Source organism: Pieris napi, chromosome 4 (genome assembly GCF_905475465.1).
Source record: "Pieris napi chromosome 4, ilPieNapi1.2, whole genome shotgun sequence".
Taxonomy (NCBI): domain Eukaryota; kingdom Metazoa; phylum Arthropoda; class Insecta; order Lepidoptera; family Pieridae; genus Pieris; species Pieris napi.
The window spans coordinates 7,520,088-7,532,441 of NC_062237.1; the positions used below are offsets into that span (position 1 = coordinate 7,520,088).

At 33.1% G+C, this 12,354-nt stretch overlaps 2 protein-coding genes across 4 annotated transcripts; one reads left to right on the forward strand and one right to left on the reverse strand.

Annotated features, from left to right (window-relative positions):
- The first annotated feature begins 111 nt into the window (after positions 1-111).
- LOC125048868 (uncharacterized protein F21D5.5) lies at positions 112-4,207 on the forward strand. Its single transcript, XM_047647821.1, has 6 exons — positions 112-540; positions 774-1,453; positions 2,321-2,590; positions 2,948-3,097; positions 3,581-3,786; positions 4,061-4,207. Exons 1-6 carry the CDS (start codon positions 408-410, stop codon positions 4,182-4,184), a joined length of 1,563 nt encoding a protein of 520 aa, XP_047503777.1. The 5' UTR covers positions 112-407; the 3' UTR covers positions 4,185-4,207.
- Positions 4,208-4,802: 595 nt separating this feature from the next.
- On the reverse strand, positions 4,803-12,024 carry LOC125048867. Of its 3 annotated transcripts, none has more exons than XM_047647820.1 (13): positions 11,784-12,024; positions 11,148-11,338; positions 10,697-11,007; positions 10,135-10,263; positions 9,837-9,991; positions 9,263-9,504; positions 8,875-9,024; positions 8,147-8,293; positions 7,655-7,863; positions 7,144-7,309; positions 6,691-6,855; positions 5,953-6,109; positions 4,803-5,778 (listed from the first exon to the last, which is right to left on the reverse strand). In XM_047647820.1, exons 2-13 carry the CDS (start codon positions 11,326-11,328, stop codon positions 5,775-5,777), a joined length of 2,016 nt encoding a protein of 671 aa, XP_047503776.1. In that variant the 5' UTR covers positions 11,329-11,338; positions 11,784-12,024; the 3' UTR covers positions 4,803-5,774. The 3 variants fall into 3 exon arrangements, with proteins under 3 accessions (XP_047503776.1, XP_047503774.1, XP_047503773.1); XM_047647818.1 differs by having other exon boundaries at positions 7,655-7,869; positions 11,148-11,330; positions 11,784-12,015; XM_047647817.1 differs by having other exon boundaries at positions 7,655-7,869; positions 11,784-12,015.
- Positions 12,025-12,354: the final 330 nt, after the last annotated feature.

A 12,354-nucleotide genomic window follows, 5' to 3' on the forward strand; every position in this document is an offset into this window, starting at 1 on the left:
CCGAACTACAGACTACAGCCTGCCAGTCGTAAGCGGTATAATACTTATAGTCGAAAGATCTTTAGCCTGCTCTGTGCGCGAAAAAAAAGGTAAATAAAAGCGTAATGTAATTAATGTAGTTAAAAGGTTTAGCAGCTCTATAATCAAAGTTGCATTTAAATTTTTATGATTTTATTACTTTTAGTCTTTATATTTAGATTTCAGTTACAACAATAAAACATACATATTAAAGGTTAGGAGTTCCACCGTAAAATTCTGAGATTCAATCATATTTTATTTAAATAAACCTAATTTAAAATGAAAATTAAAAAATAAATAAGTTTAGAATTTTATTATTGCATTAAAAGTACACCGGGTTAGCCTGTGAAGTGCTTTACATTTAAAATATTGAAAGAGTAAAAATAATCATGGTACGCAAGTGTTTTCTTCGCTGTTTATTGGATTCGCATGCGCCCATAGCTTTAACCCATAAAGTGGAGATAACAGTAGGTCGCAGCAAACTTACTAAGATTAAAGATCAGCTGTGCTCTCGTCATCAACGTAAGTAATACTTGAGAGAAAACAGTATATTTCAGTTTGTTTCATTTTGAAATTCATATCCGTAATAAGAGTCGTGGCTTTCAATTTGATAATCTAATAAGATTTACAACATATTAAAAACTTAATCAACATTGTAGAAATATGATGTAATCATTTAATTTCTTCAGATATCAGATAACTTTATGATTAATAGCCTTTGCATTGCAATATAAAAGATTAATACAATTTTTCAGTAAGTTTGACAGCTGATTGTGAAGAGTGTTTTGTGGAAATAAAGCAGCTGGGTATAAATCCATCAGGTTTGGATGGTTTTGCCTTGAGAAAAGATGTTACCTACAAAATAACACATGGAAGCAAAATAGAGATATTATTAAACCAATTTTTTCACATCATAGAATTTGAGCCACCTCCAGATGGGTATGACCCACCTAGAACAAGTCTAAAGAGAAAACTTAGTGACACTTCGGAATCTAATATAAAGCTTATAAAAACAGATACTATGGACGTACAAGAATGCTCAGAAAGCAAATGGGAAGATATTGATAAAGGAGAGGTTTATATATATACAGCAAAAGGTGTAAAGTCAAGTAAAAATATTGCAGCATTTGACATGGATGGAACTTTAATAAAGACAAAGTCAGGTAAAGTCCATCCAGTGGACACAAATGATTGGCAGATTCTGTTCTCCTGTATTCCACAAAAAGTGGCTGAAAAACATAGTGAGGGTTATAAAATAGTTCTTTTTAGTAATCAGTCACCTATTGGCAGTGGCAGAGTGAAAATTGAGGATTTTAAAAAGAAAATTAAAGCAGTTGTATCAAAGTTAAATATACCTGCCCAAGTTTATATTGCAACTGGAAAAGGATTCTATAGAAAACCAGCAACTGGTATGTGGAATGTTCTTGCTGAGATGGTAGGTGTTTCTTATAAGATTTTTTAGAAGCCTTTTTCAACAGATTTTTACATAAAACTATTAAATTAAGGGAGTCTTTTATGATTATCTTATACCGTTTGGTAAACAATATCTTTAGACAAATTCCAAAATATAATTACCAAACAAGCTTTTTAGAAGAGATTTTTACAAAATTACTTTAAATGAAATCATATTAAGAATGATATCACCTTGCTATAACCTTTTAAGAGTGATATAAGATTATTATTATTATGTATATAAACACACTAGCAGCTTGATAAGCTGATGCGTGCGTATTTTGAGATTTGGAGAAACTATCCAATCTATTTTTAAAAGAGTTCATCTTTGAACTGTGTGCACTGATTTAACTTTCCGGAAGGCTATTCCAGTCACATATAACATTGTATCGGTTTTTATTATCTGAAAAGGTTTAGTTTTGCCTGGTATTGTATTAGCTTGGAAGATGCTGTCTTATATGGCAGCATATTATTATGTCTAATAAGCAATCCCATTGAATCCATTGTATGTAAGAGTGAACTTTAACAATTATTTTTGACTGAAATTATAATTACTTTCTTCTTCTCTTCTTTACATCAGTTCTTCAGTCTTTGTATTAATCTTACCTGTTTTTAGATCCATACAAATTCTAGTGAAGTGTCAAGATACTAAAATTTATTGAAGTATGCAGTGTCTTTGAGCTTTGTGGTTAATTCACTTATACCAGTTAGCAACTATGGTCTATGGTTATGTCTATGGTTAAATTACTGGCCAAAAAAATATTAAATGAAACAGATGGATAAATATGTTTGATCTATGTTAGGTATTTTAAACATTAATAGTTGCATTATAATTTTACTGAAATTACAGAAAAACGATGATATAACTATAGATATGAAAGAGAGTTTTTATGTTGGCGATGCAGCAGGAAGAGCTGCTAACTGGGCACCAGGGAAGAAAAAAGACCACTCAATGGCTGATATTTTACTTGCAAAGAATCTAGATCTAAAATTTTACACACCAGAACAGTTCTTCTTAGGTCATTCCATTGCAAATGTACCCATGATTCAACCAGAATTTATTCCAAAAGACGTCAAGGATGCGCCTTTTAATGACAGATTAATAAGCTCCGAGCAAGAGGTATTATTGGTGAAATATGTTTTTATTGGTGAAATTTGTTAAATATTTGGACATTGTAAAATATACCTTAGCATAAAGCATTAAGTACTAACAATGTTGTTAATAGTGGTCCAGACTATATGTTACTTAAATTAAATTCACCTTAACCTAAAGTATCTAGTGGGTTTTTATATGTGTTAACTGTATGAACCACAATAAATTAAAAATTGTATCAAAAACAATTTATTAAGAAATAAGAAACTACCTACTCTCTTTCGCTTACCGAGTCTATTAATTTAATATAATATAAAAATATATATTTTATGTAACAAATTGCATTATAGTAGTGTATTAACTATTAACTAATATTTTTTTCAGATTCTGGTGATGGTGGGGTATCCTGCAAGTGGTAAATCATTTATTGCTAAGCAAATACAGCAGAAATCTAGTAACAAATATGCAATAGTTTGTCGAGACGAGCTTGGTTCATGGCAAAAATGTTCTGCTGAAGCATCTAAGTTATTGCAGGTAAGTTTTTATTACACAAAAACTATTATTTTTGGTTTATGCGAATACATCGTGATTATGATTGAAACGTCGAATCGCAGTTGCAACATAGTAATAATTTTGTCTATGCGTTTATGTCTCTTGAAAAGTTTTATTAACAGATAATTTAACATATGTGAGAATATACACATATAGCTTCCTGCTTATTTGATAAGTCCTAGTGTAGCTTACCAGTTAAAATTGTATAACTATACCATACAAGGATAGAACATATCAAACAAAAATATTATTCAAGAAGACCTACCAAGTACCAACCAACCAAACTGCATTTGTTTATTCTATCCTAATCCATAGCCTTACATTAGTGTTCTTTTTTGGTTTGCGATTGCGATTTTAGCATTAAAAAATTAAAATAAAGTCTTCGTTTATATAGACCTACGTCTTTCTACTGGTTCTATGTTATTAATCATTAAACATTAATTAATTGTTAACATTAATTTTTAGCAAGGAAAAAGTGTGATTGTGGACAGTACAAACCCTGATCTAGAGTCTCGTAGTCGTTGGACATCTTTAGCCAAAGACAAGAAGGTGCAGTGTCGATGCGCCAAAATGGCGACGAGTAAAGCACATGCACAACATAATAACAAATTTAGGGAAATTATGAAGTTTAAGCATGGAATAGTTAACGATATCGTGTTTAATACATACAAGTAAGTATGTTAATTAATTAATGTTTTATTACCTGGTGTTGCCATAATGCCGATTTTTTTGCATAATATATTAATACCTATATAATTTATATACAACTTTTTTAATAAGGATTTATAAAATATCACATATTACGATTCAGCATTGCTGTAAGGTCAATTGTCACAACTATGTTTGTACTTTGTACTGCAGTAAACTCGAACAATGGACATTTTTCTAAAAAAATATTTTGAATGGTTATCTATATATTTAACAAAACTTGATTTTTATTTTTAGGTCTAAGTTTGTTGAACCAAAAGCTTCTGAAGGCTTCAAAGAAGTATTAGTAGTTAATTTTAATCCGTGTTTCGAAGATGAACAAGCAGAGAAACTCTACAGAATGTTTTTATTAGAAAAGTAAAAGGAAATAAAATTTTCTTTCTACATAAATCTTTTATTGCAAACTGGCAAATGACACGCACTTTAGTGAACAATGACAAAGAAGTTTTTATTACATATTACAGCATAAATAATATTATACATACCACAATATTCAAAGGGACACATCATCTTTTACACTACAGAATTTGAAGTGTACAAAGCTTATCAGCATATAAACTCTTGTGTATAAAACATTGTTGTCTATTCTCGCAAAAAATCTAATTGCAAATTTGAAAATTAATCCATATTGGCCTTATAACATAAATTTAATATGAAAAGTCTGCACTTCTTACCCTTCGTAAAACATACTGTGTTATTACTTTATTGTAATAAAGCAACAATAACTTGTTAATTTGGTAAAGTTTACAAAAATCCTATTTTAGCAGTTTAAGCAAATTTAACTGTTAAGACTACCTTGCCGCTTATTCGTCTTACTTCTATCATCTATGCTCTATACTCACCTATAGATAGTGACGTTAACGCCAGCAAAATCTTATACGTCAAATTACCACAGTTACTAGGCCGATTCTTAAATTGCATATTATACAAACGTCTAAATTTTCAGTACAATGTAATAAGGCAATTATATAAAAAAATATTTCAAATTATACAATTACGAATATCTACAGAATTGCTAAAACCCCTTACATTAATAATTGATAGAACGACTTATTCAATTCAACAACATCTAATCTAAGGCATTGTTTAGAACATTGAAAGCTTGTTAACCCTCAAAATCTATGTTCACAATCTAAGGCATTATACCTGCAAAAATATCTTATATATTTAAAAATTCGCTTGAAGCACTATAAAACATATTTATAGCTATATCATTAAATGTTAATAATAATTGTTAAATGTCAGAAACGTCCAAATGTGGTTGTTAGATTTTATTTAAAATACATTCTCCTATTTTGTATAGGGACGGATAACATACAATATTCTATATTGTGGTAAATAAGAATTAGGTAAGTATGTGAATATTTTCATAATAAAATTAGACCCGGTTCGCCTAACGTGATCGAGATACACAGATATCGATTAAAAAAGCGACTTTGGTTTATAAGACTTACAATATATAATAACTCTTAGCGTGCTATAAACAGAGGTGATTTTCGTACTTTTAAGCAAGGATATTTTTGGAATACTATAGAAACGAGAGTATATTAATTATATGAGTTCTTTAGAATAAAAACAGTGTCTTTTGTCAAGTAGATCAGTCAAACAATTTTTTTCTATGATCTTTGATTTTTTTAGTAGGGGTTATAACAAAATTATTTGAAATGTTATGGAATTCGAACCATAAAGTAGAGCTTTTTTCGTATTTTGTGGGGTTCTTAAAAATAATTGTCGCATCAATTGTTATCAAACTATTTCTGCTAGTGATACAGTGTAACAAATATAGTCTGCTTCGCGTACATGCACATGTAATTCAATATTGTTTTCTCATATTAGGGTCGTATTGAATTCATGTAATGATGATAATGGGTTCATGTCATTCGCCGTCAGCTTCCATGTCATCCTCAGCGTCCAACAAGTTGTCCAGACTCGAATCCGAGTCATCGTCTTGTCATCTGAAATAAACATATCTTCAGATGTTCAAATCATATTATCTTACGGTAGGCTCGTCATGGGTACTTTGATCTTGGATACCGCACTTCGGAACATTGATTTGGTGTTTGTTTTGAATATATATGGTTTTAAAAGCCTTTAAAAAGGAAATAACAAAATTAGTCATGACATCTTACCTAGTGATGTACACTGTATCGATATGCGTAAGTCGTGCGCCACCTAGCGGCATAGTGGCGGTGACATGACGCAGCTTCCGGCGCTCTAGGGTACTGCGTGCTTGATGTACTGCTAAGTCGCCGCACCAGCGTTCACAGCGTGCGTATATAACAACACCTAAATACAAAACACTATGTATATGTTGTCTTAGAGACCATTACCTGTACGATTGGAATTTACTCGCTTATCTGGATAGGTTTGAAAAAATAGTAAAGTCTCGCGGTGGTGAAAACCTTGTTTTATATTTTTTCTATTAAATCTCTAATGGTGAACGGAGCACGGCAGTTGTATTAATAATTTTCTTAAGAAACTATCACTTTATTATTTCGCGGGTTATCTCTCCAGGACCTCCATCGTGTCAAGTGGGTTAAACACTAACGCCCGAACCCAATTTTTTGTCCATCTGAGATAGAAATCTTAATCCGAATGTTGTAAAAAGTGTGCCAATTTGGTTTACATTGACATCAAATATGAGTGTAAACTCGGTAAAATGGAACGACAAAGAGCATTTTATCCGTCGCCAAAAATGGATTGTCTTCGTAGGGTTTGGTTATTGGGATGCAGATAGGAGATCGATCGACTGTCACGGTCTGATATCAGATTGAAAACAATCTGGTTGTGGATTAATTAAGTGACGGAGGCGGTATCAAAATAGACAGTTTAAAATTTAACAGTAAATTTTCCGTTCTTAAACGTACCAGCTCCAGCGAAAAGGATAATAGCTGGCCAAGAATCCAAAAGTAAAGGTGTGAGAAGCAGAAGCGAGAGTAGCATCGTTATAGGTCCTTGCAACTGGTTCAACTTCTTGATGCCAACGAGGTGTGCTGGGTGCCATATTGATATGAATGTCCCACATAACCATACTAGAATAAGAAATTTATTTAATATCATTGACACTTTAGTAAAACGTTAGTCGGATCAGGGATAGAACTAACACTATTTAATTACTACTGGAATTCGTTTTTACCATATCGTTCGTTATATGCTAAAATAAGGTTTTAATAATGAGGCTCAGAAAAATGCCTTACCTATCCAAAGGGATATGTCTAATTACCTTAATAAGTAGATAGTAAGTTTTAAAATTGCTCGAAGGTCCATTTTTTTACCGCTTACTGCTTGAATTGCTATTCGGTCCGTTTTCTCTTACTTACATGGTATTCCAGTAGCAAACATAGGCACTCTGTATTTCTCGCAGCAGAAAGCTGCAGCAATAAAGGCGCTCGCTATCAGCTGCGTACAAGCACCGACAGCTACCCATCGCGCGCCTCGTACGCTAGGTGGCGCTGGTGTACTTGATTCGGGGATGGCTGTTACGACCTGGCAGAATACTAAAGATTAATCCACCTCTTCATGAAAATCAAATCTGTTTTCTTACGCAGTAAAAAGTACTGGACTAGAACGAGATGAATATCAGAGAATTTAGACTTTTGTTTTGATGATTAAGGAGGTAATAATAATATATCATAATGTAAATAAAAGTATAACGATCATTTAAACGCTAAAATGATCAAACTTAACTTGTTTTATAAAATCGATCCGAGGACCTTTTGGACACACGTCATGTGCCATTTCACCACCAAATGGTGTATATTTGTATGTATTGCTATTATTAAAGACAATTTAATTAATTGTCTTGTTATTACTTATAAATAGTAAGGTAACCTGTATTCTGTCTCTATACTCCTTTACAACTGCATCAATATCAGTAGAATCGTCTCCCGATGAAAGTTCCCCTTCGCTAGCCTCCATATCGGATTGGAGGTCAACAACCTCTGCTTCGGCCAATTCAGCAAGCCCACTGCCAGAGCGTTGTTCTACTTCTTCACTTTGACAGCCAGAATACTCGTCTAAGAGTAGGCATTCTCTCTCTTCTGTTTCTAAACAAAATTTATGTTAAAGAAAATACCAGTACCAGGTTTTTGTATTTTTTAATAGGCGCGTAGTAATTAGCTTTTTGACACTCAAAAATTCTGACCGTCAAATTTTTAGGTTTATACCCAACAAGTTTAAAGAAAGGCAAGCCGGTTTCCACACGATGTTTTACTTGTACCTACGAGCGAATGTAAAACGCGCATATAGACAAAAACTCCATTTGTGCACAGCTAGGTTCCATCTAACCTACGACCTCAGATTCGCTAATTTGATAATATGTACCTTTATTCACTTTAGATTTAATGCTCTCCAAAGTCTTTGTGTGACGTATCGCTGAAGGTATGAACCAAAGGCTGCGTTTACGTTTTAGTCCTGAAGACTTTCTTGTGGCAATGCTGGTACCGATGCCGAGACGCTTATATTCAACATCTAAAAATAAAATTTAATTAGTTTTACATATATGATAAAAAAAGCTACTATAGTATGTCCTTTATTTATTTAGCCATGTCACTAAGAAATGTACAAAGCATCTGAGACACCAAGATGGTTAAATTATAGGATATTTTGTAATATAACCTATTTAACAAAACCTTTTATAATCGCCAGTTTATCAATGAATGGACATTGCCAAATTTAGAGGCCTCGGGGCAAGAAAGAAGTGGAGCCCAAATTATTTCCCAAATAAAATGGTTTTTTATTTCAGTCTAGTTTTTCAATAAATAATCTATTGATTGAAACCAAGTAGGCATAGATTATTAAACTGTATATTGTAGGGGCCCTCCCTATGGCTGTGTATAGGGCACGTTATAAGTGATCACTCTATGCCTTCTTAATAAAAGTATTTTCGTAAAAAAAAAATGTTTTGCCGGAAACCGATTATAGACAATATTCTCCTGATTCAATCAACATAGGGATTATGTAGAAGGCATACCTACATCGAACTTTTTGCAACAGAAGTTTATCTCAACACGAGTGTTTTAAATTTATTTGTAAGCACTTAAAATACTTACCACCGGCTTCAATTTGTTCAGTTGTAGGCACGCATCTCATAATGATAAAGTGTAGAGCCTGAATTGTCAGGCTCATTAAATGGCTAGCATTCATAAGTGTGATCATGTGAGCGAGTGGACACGCAAATGCCAGTATGGCGGCTAAGCTTCCTAAAATGTAACATTTAGTTTAAAGGCCAGTATACCATTTCACAGCAAAGTTAATTAACTCACAAGTTTCTTTTATTATTGGACCCAATCTTAATCACAAACTCTTGAGAAAGAAGAAAATCTCCATATCATCAAAAGAACAAAAGAACGTTTAATTACTTAGCTCTTAGTAGTATTCACCTTTGACCTCTAATCGCATCGGCTTTTTGAATAATCACAAATATGAAATAACACCAACCTGCTGTAAAGACAGCTAAGACCGGACTTCCTGTTGTCGTACTTTCATACGTCATGGAACGGGTTAGTACCTTCCATTCTGGGGAGGCGAGTAGGACGAGTACAGAAAAAAGTAAAGGACAGAGCTCTGTTAATGCTAGACAGACTCCTGCTACGGTTATAGCTGCTAAAACTGGACATATCCACCCAGCCACCCGCGCTTCTAATAACGTTGTCATTGGTAATGCAGCGTCAATGCTTGTACTAAAAAGAATTTTTTATTGTTTTAAAAGGTTGTTGACCCTTACATAGTTATGCATACAATTTCAAAAATAATAGAGTATTGTTTCAGGTGCATGAAAGATAGATAATTCTATCGATCGAATAAAACTTTGACTGACAGTTGTAGGAGGATTTTAATTATACCATTATGTAGTTATTTTACTTCTATGTTCGATCTAGTGATACATGTATTAGAAAGAGGATAGAAGATACTAGGTTGGAATTCAGGTTCTGCTATTAAATATATGCGCCCTTACCTTTACCCTACTGCGCCAGCAAATTTACAAGTTTTGTCACTTGGAAAGAAAACTTACCCGTTCAACATATTTGTGTAAAGGAAACAAAGGCAACATAGAACAAGAGCTGGTAGGCCAATCATAAGTAACACATTCCTATTAAAACTTTCATTATCATTCTTCTTTTGTACTGTACAAAATGTGTACGATATGGGAGCACCAGCAGCGAATAACTGAAATTTTCCGTATTGTTGTATACATAATGCTAGAATTTGATCAGTGTTGTTTATTAGTTGTTTAAAAATTTCTTTAAGTGGGCAGTAGGTAAGATTTTAGTTCAGACTACTAAATAAAAGTTTAGTTAAAAATATCTTACCTCATACACGGTAATAGGTATAGGAATCTTAATATTGGTTATATCCAAATTCATAAGGCCATATATCGTAAAAGACTGACTGAATATATACAGAATAATCAATAGTAGACACGTAAACATCATACTTTCCTGCAATGAAAATATGTTTTTAATATATATAATTTTCTATAGAATCTCTTAAACATATGTATAAAATGCTATTTCGAATGTGTTACATGATACAAATTATCTTAATGGGGACAATATTCAATTAGTATTCCGTTGTTACTCAATTAGTAATGCTTTAACATAGAAAAACCGGTTGTCCATACCATACAAAGTTTGGAGTTAGTCGGTCACGCCGTAAATGGTTATTGTTTAGAGGCCTAAGGTTCAAAAGGTTACTTGTTTATTATTTAACACAAGGCAGTTTATGAAAACTTTTGTATTCGATATTTGAAATCGATTATCTTAATTCGGAACGATATGAATTTAAAATAGAAAGACAACGCTTACTCCTCGGCACCTAATAGCTTAATTTTTTAAGGCTAGACATTAGAAAATAAATAAATAGCCAGCTCACCTCCAGCCCACACATGAACATAGCGCAAACCACCAACACTACAGTGACTCCCAATACATCAGGCCAAGGTTCTCCAAGTGACCTGGCTTCGTAGCCAAACAACCACCGCCTAGTTCTACTTCCAGTTACATGATCCGCAGTCGCGCTAAGAATTCTGGCACAAACGGCAACAGCCACTAGATGCGACAAAAACCACATCCACATAGCCATGAAATCGGCGAACGATCTTAAATTGCGTTCCCGTCTTCCTCGTCCAGTTTTAGAAGGTGGGAGCACTTCTGCCAATTTCTTTAGGTCCCTGTTTGTGAACGCTGAAATAGATCGAAGATGTCACGAAGAGTTATGGAGTTTCTATTCAAAAAAGACGCGAGCCTTAACAGCTCTACTAAAGCTGTCCAGAGACAAGAATTTTACTGGTGGAGGCTCTACTTAAATTGGAACCTTGACTTACATGCAAAAGTGATGAATATAGCAACCAGAATTGTAGCTGGCACGGCACAGTAATTGGGGTTCGCTGCAGTGAGGGGTGCCAAAAGTAGGGCTCCGAGGGTCCATCTTGCGCCACACGCTTGCCCACTACAGAACACCTTGAACCTGCTCATCATTAAGCTGTCTTTATGTTCAGTTGTCATTTCTGTGAAACTGATTAATGTACTTTAGTATAGAAAAAATAAAAGTCATAAAATATTTTCTTAAGAAAAGGAGGAACCATTCTTTTATACAGACAATCCTGTTACAGTAAATATTTTATTACATTATTTTATGTAACAGGATTAAAGTGATTAAATTACTTAGCGGATTTTGTAAAGAAAGTACTTTTTATAATGGTAAAGAACGGTAAAATGATTTTTTTTATTTAAGTTATAGACATATTTTCGCCGGCTATATTTATACGAATTTATTTATCTCATAACATTCTGGTTATCAAACAAATCTGTTCATTTTATAATTCTAAAATGCAAAAACTACGTACTAAATTCTACTTACTAAAAATAAATTATCGCATTACCTCTAATGATAGTGAAAAGCGCAAACATCCTCACATCAAAAGCTACAAATTATGTAAGGGTTGTAATCAAGAACTTACCATGACTATTCAGGAAAAAGGGAATTTATGTACTTTATTAAGTTCACTAACACCTACATTTTCATGAATTAATCACTAAAATACAGTATTGATAAAATAATAGTGTTTAATTGGCGAATTTGAAGAGAATACTAGTAAATAAGGTCGCTTTTTCATTTTCATGCGACAAACTAGAACAGGATACACGTATAGCCACCTCTCTGTCGTTTGTTTTCAATCGATACTGTGTCTAGGGTAACGAATGTAATCTTATTAGGTTCGTATAAATATTTAAATAAACTACTAGCGTCACCGAATTTAGCGAGCCTAGTCAAAAGCAAAAGAACTTGCCTGCATTGTATTAGATAAGCAGCTTCTATAATCTATTCAATTCCTTATTAATTTTAAAAACGACGTTAACGACAAGAGAAACTGTTCAACACCTATTTAAGCGTAACAAAATCAATTAGAATAAAGTCAAACTTTGAATTACAATGTCAAACATAAACTTACATAAGTATAAGTAGTTTTCCTTTGTTTTAAGTTTGGGTATATGTTATTTATATCTCGCTCTTTCAGTGAAGGAATTCTT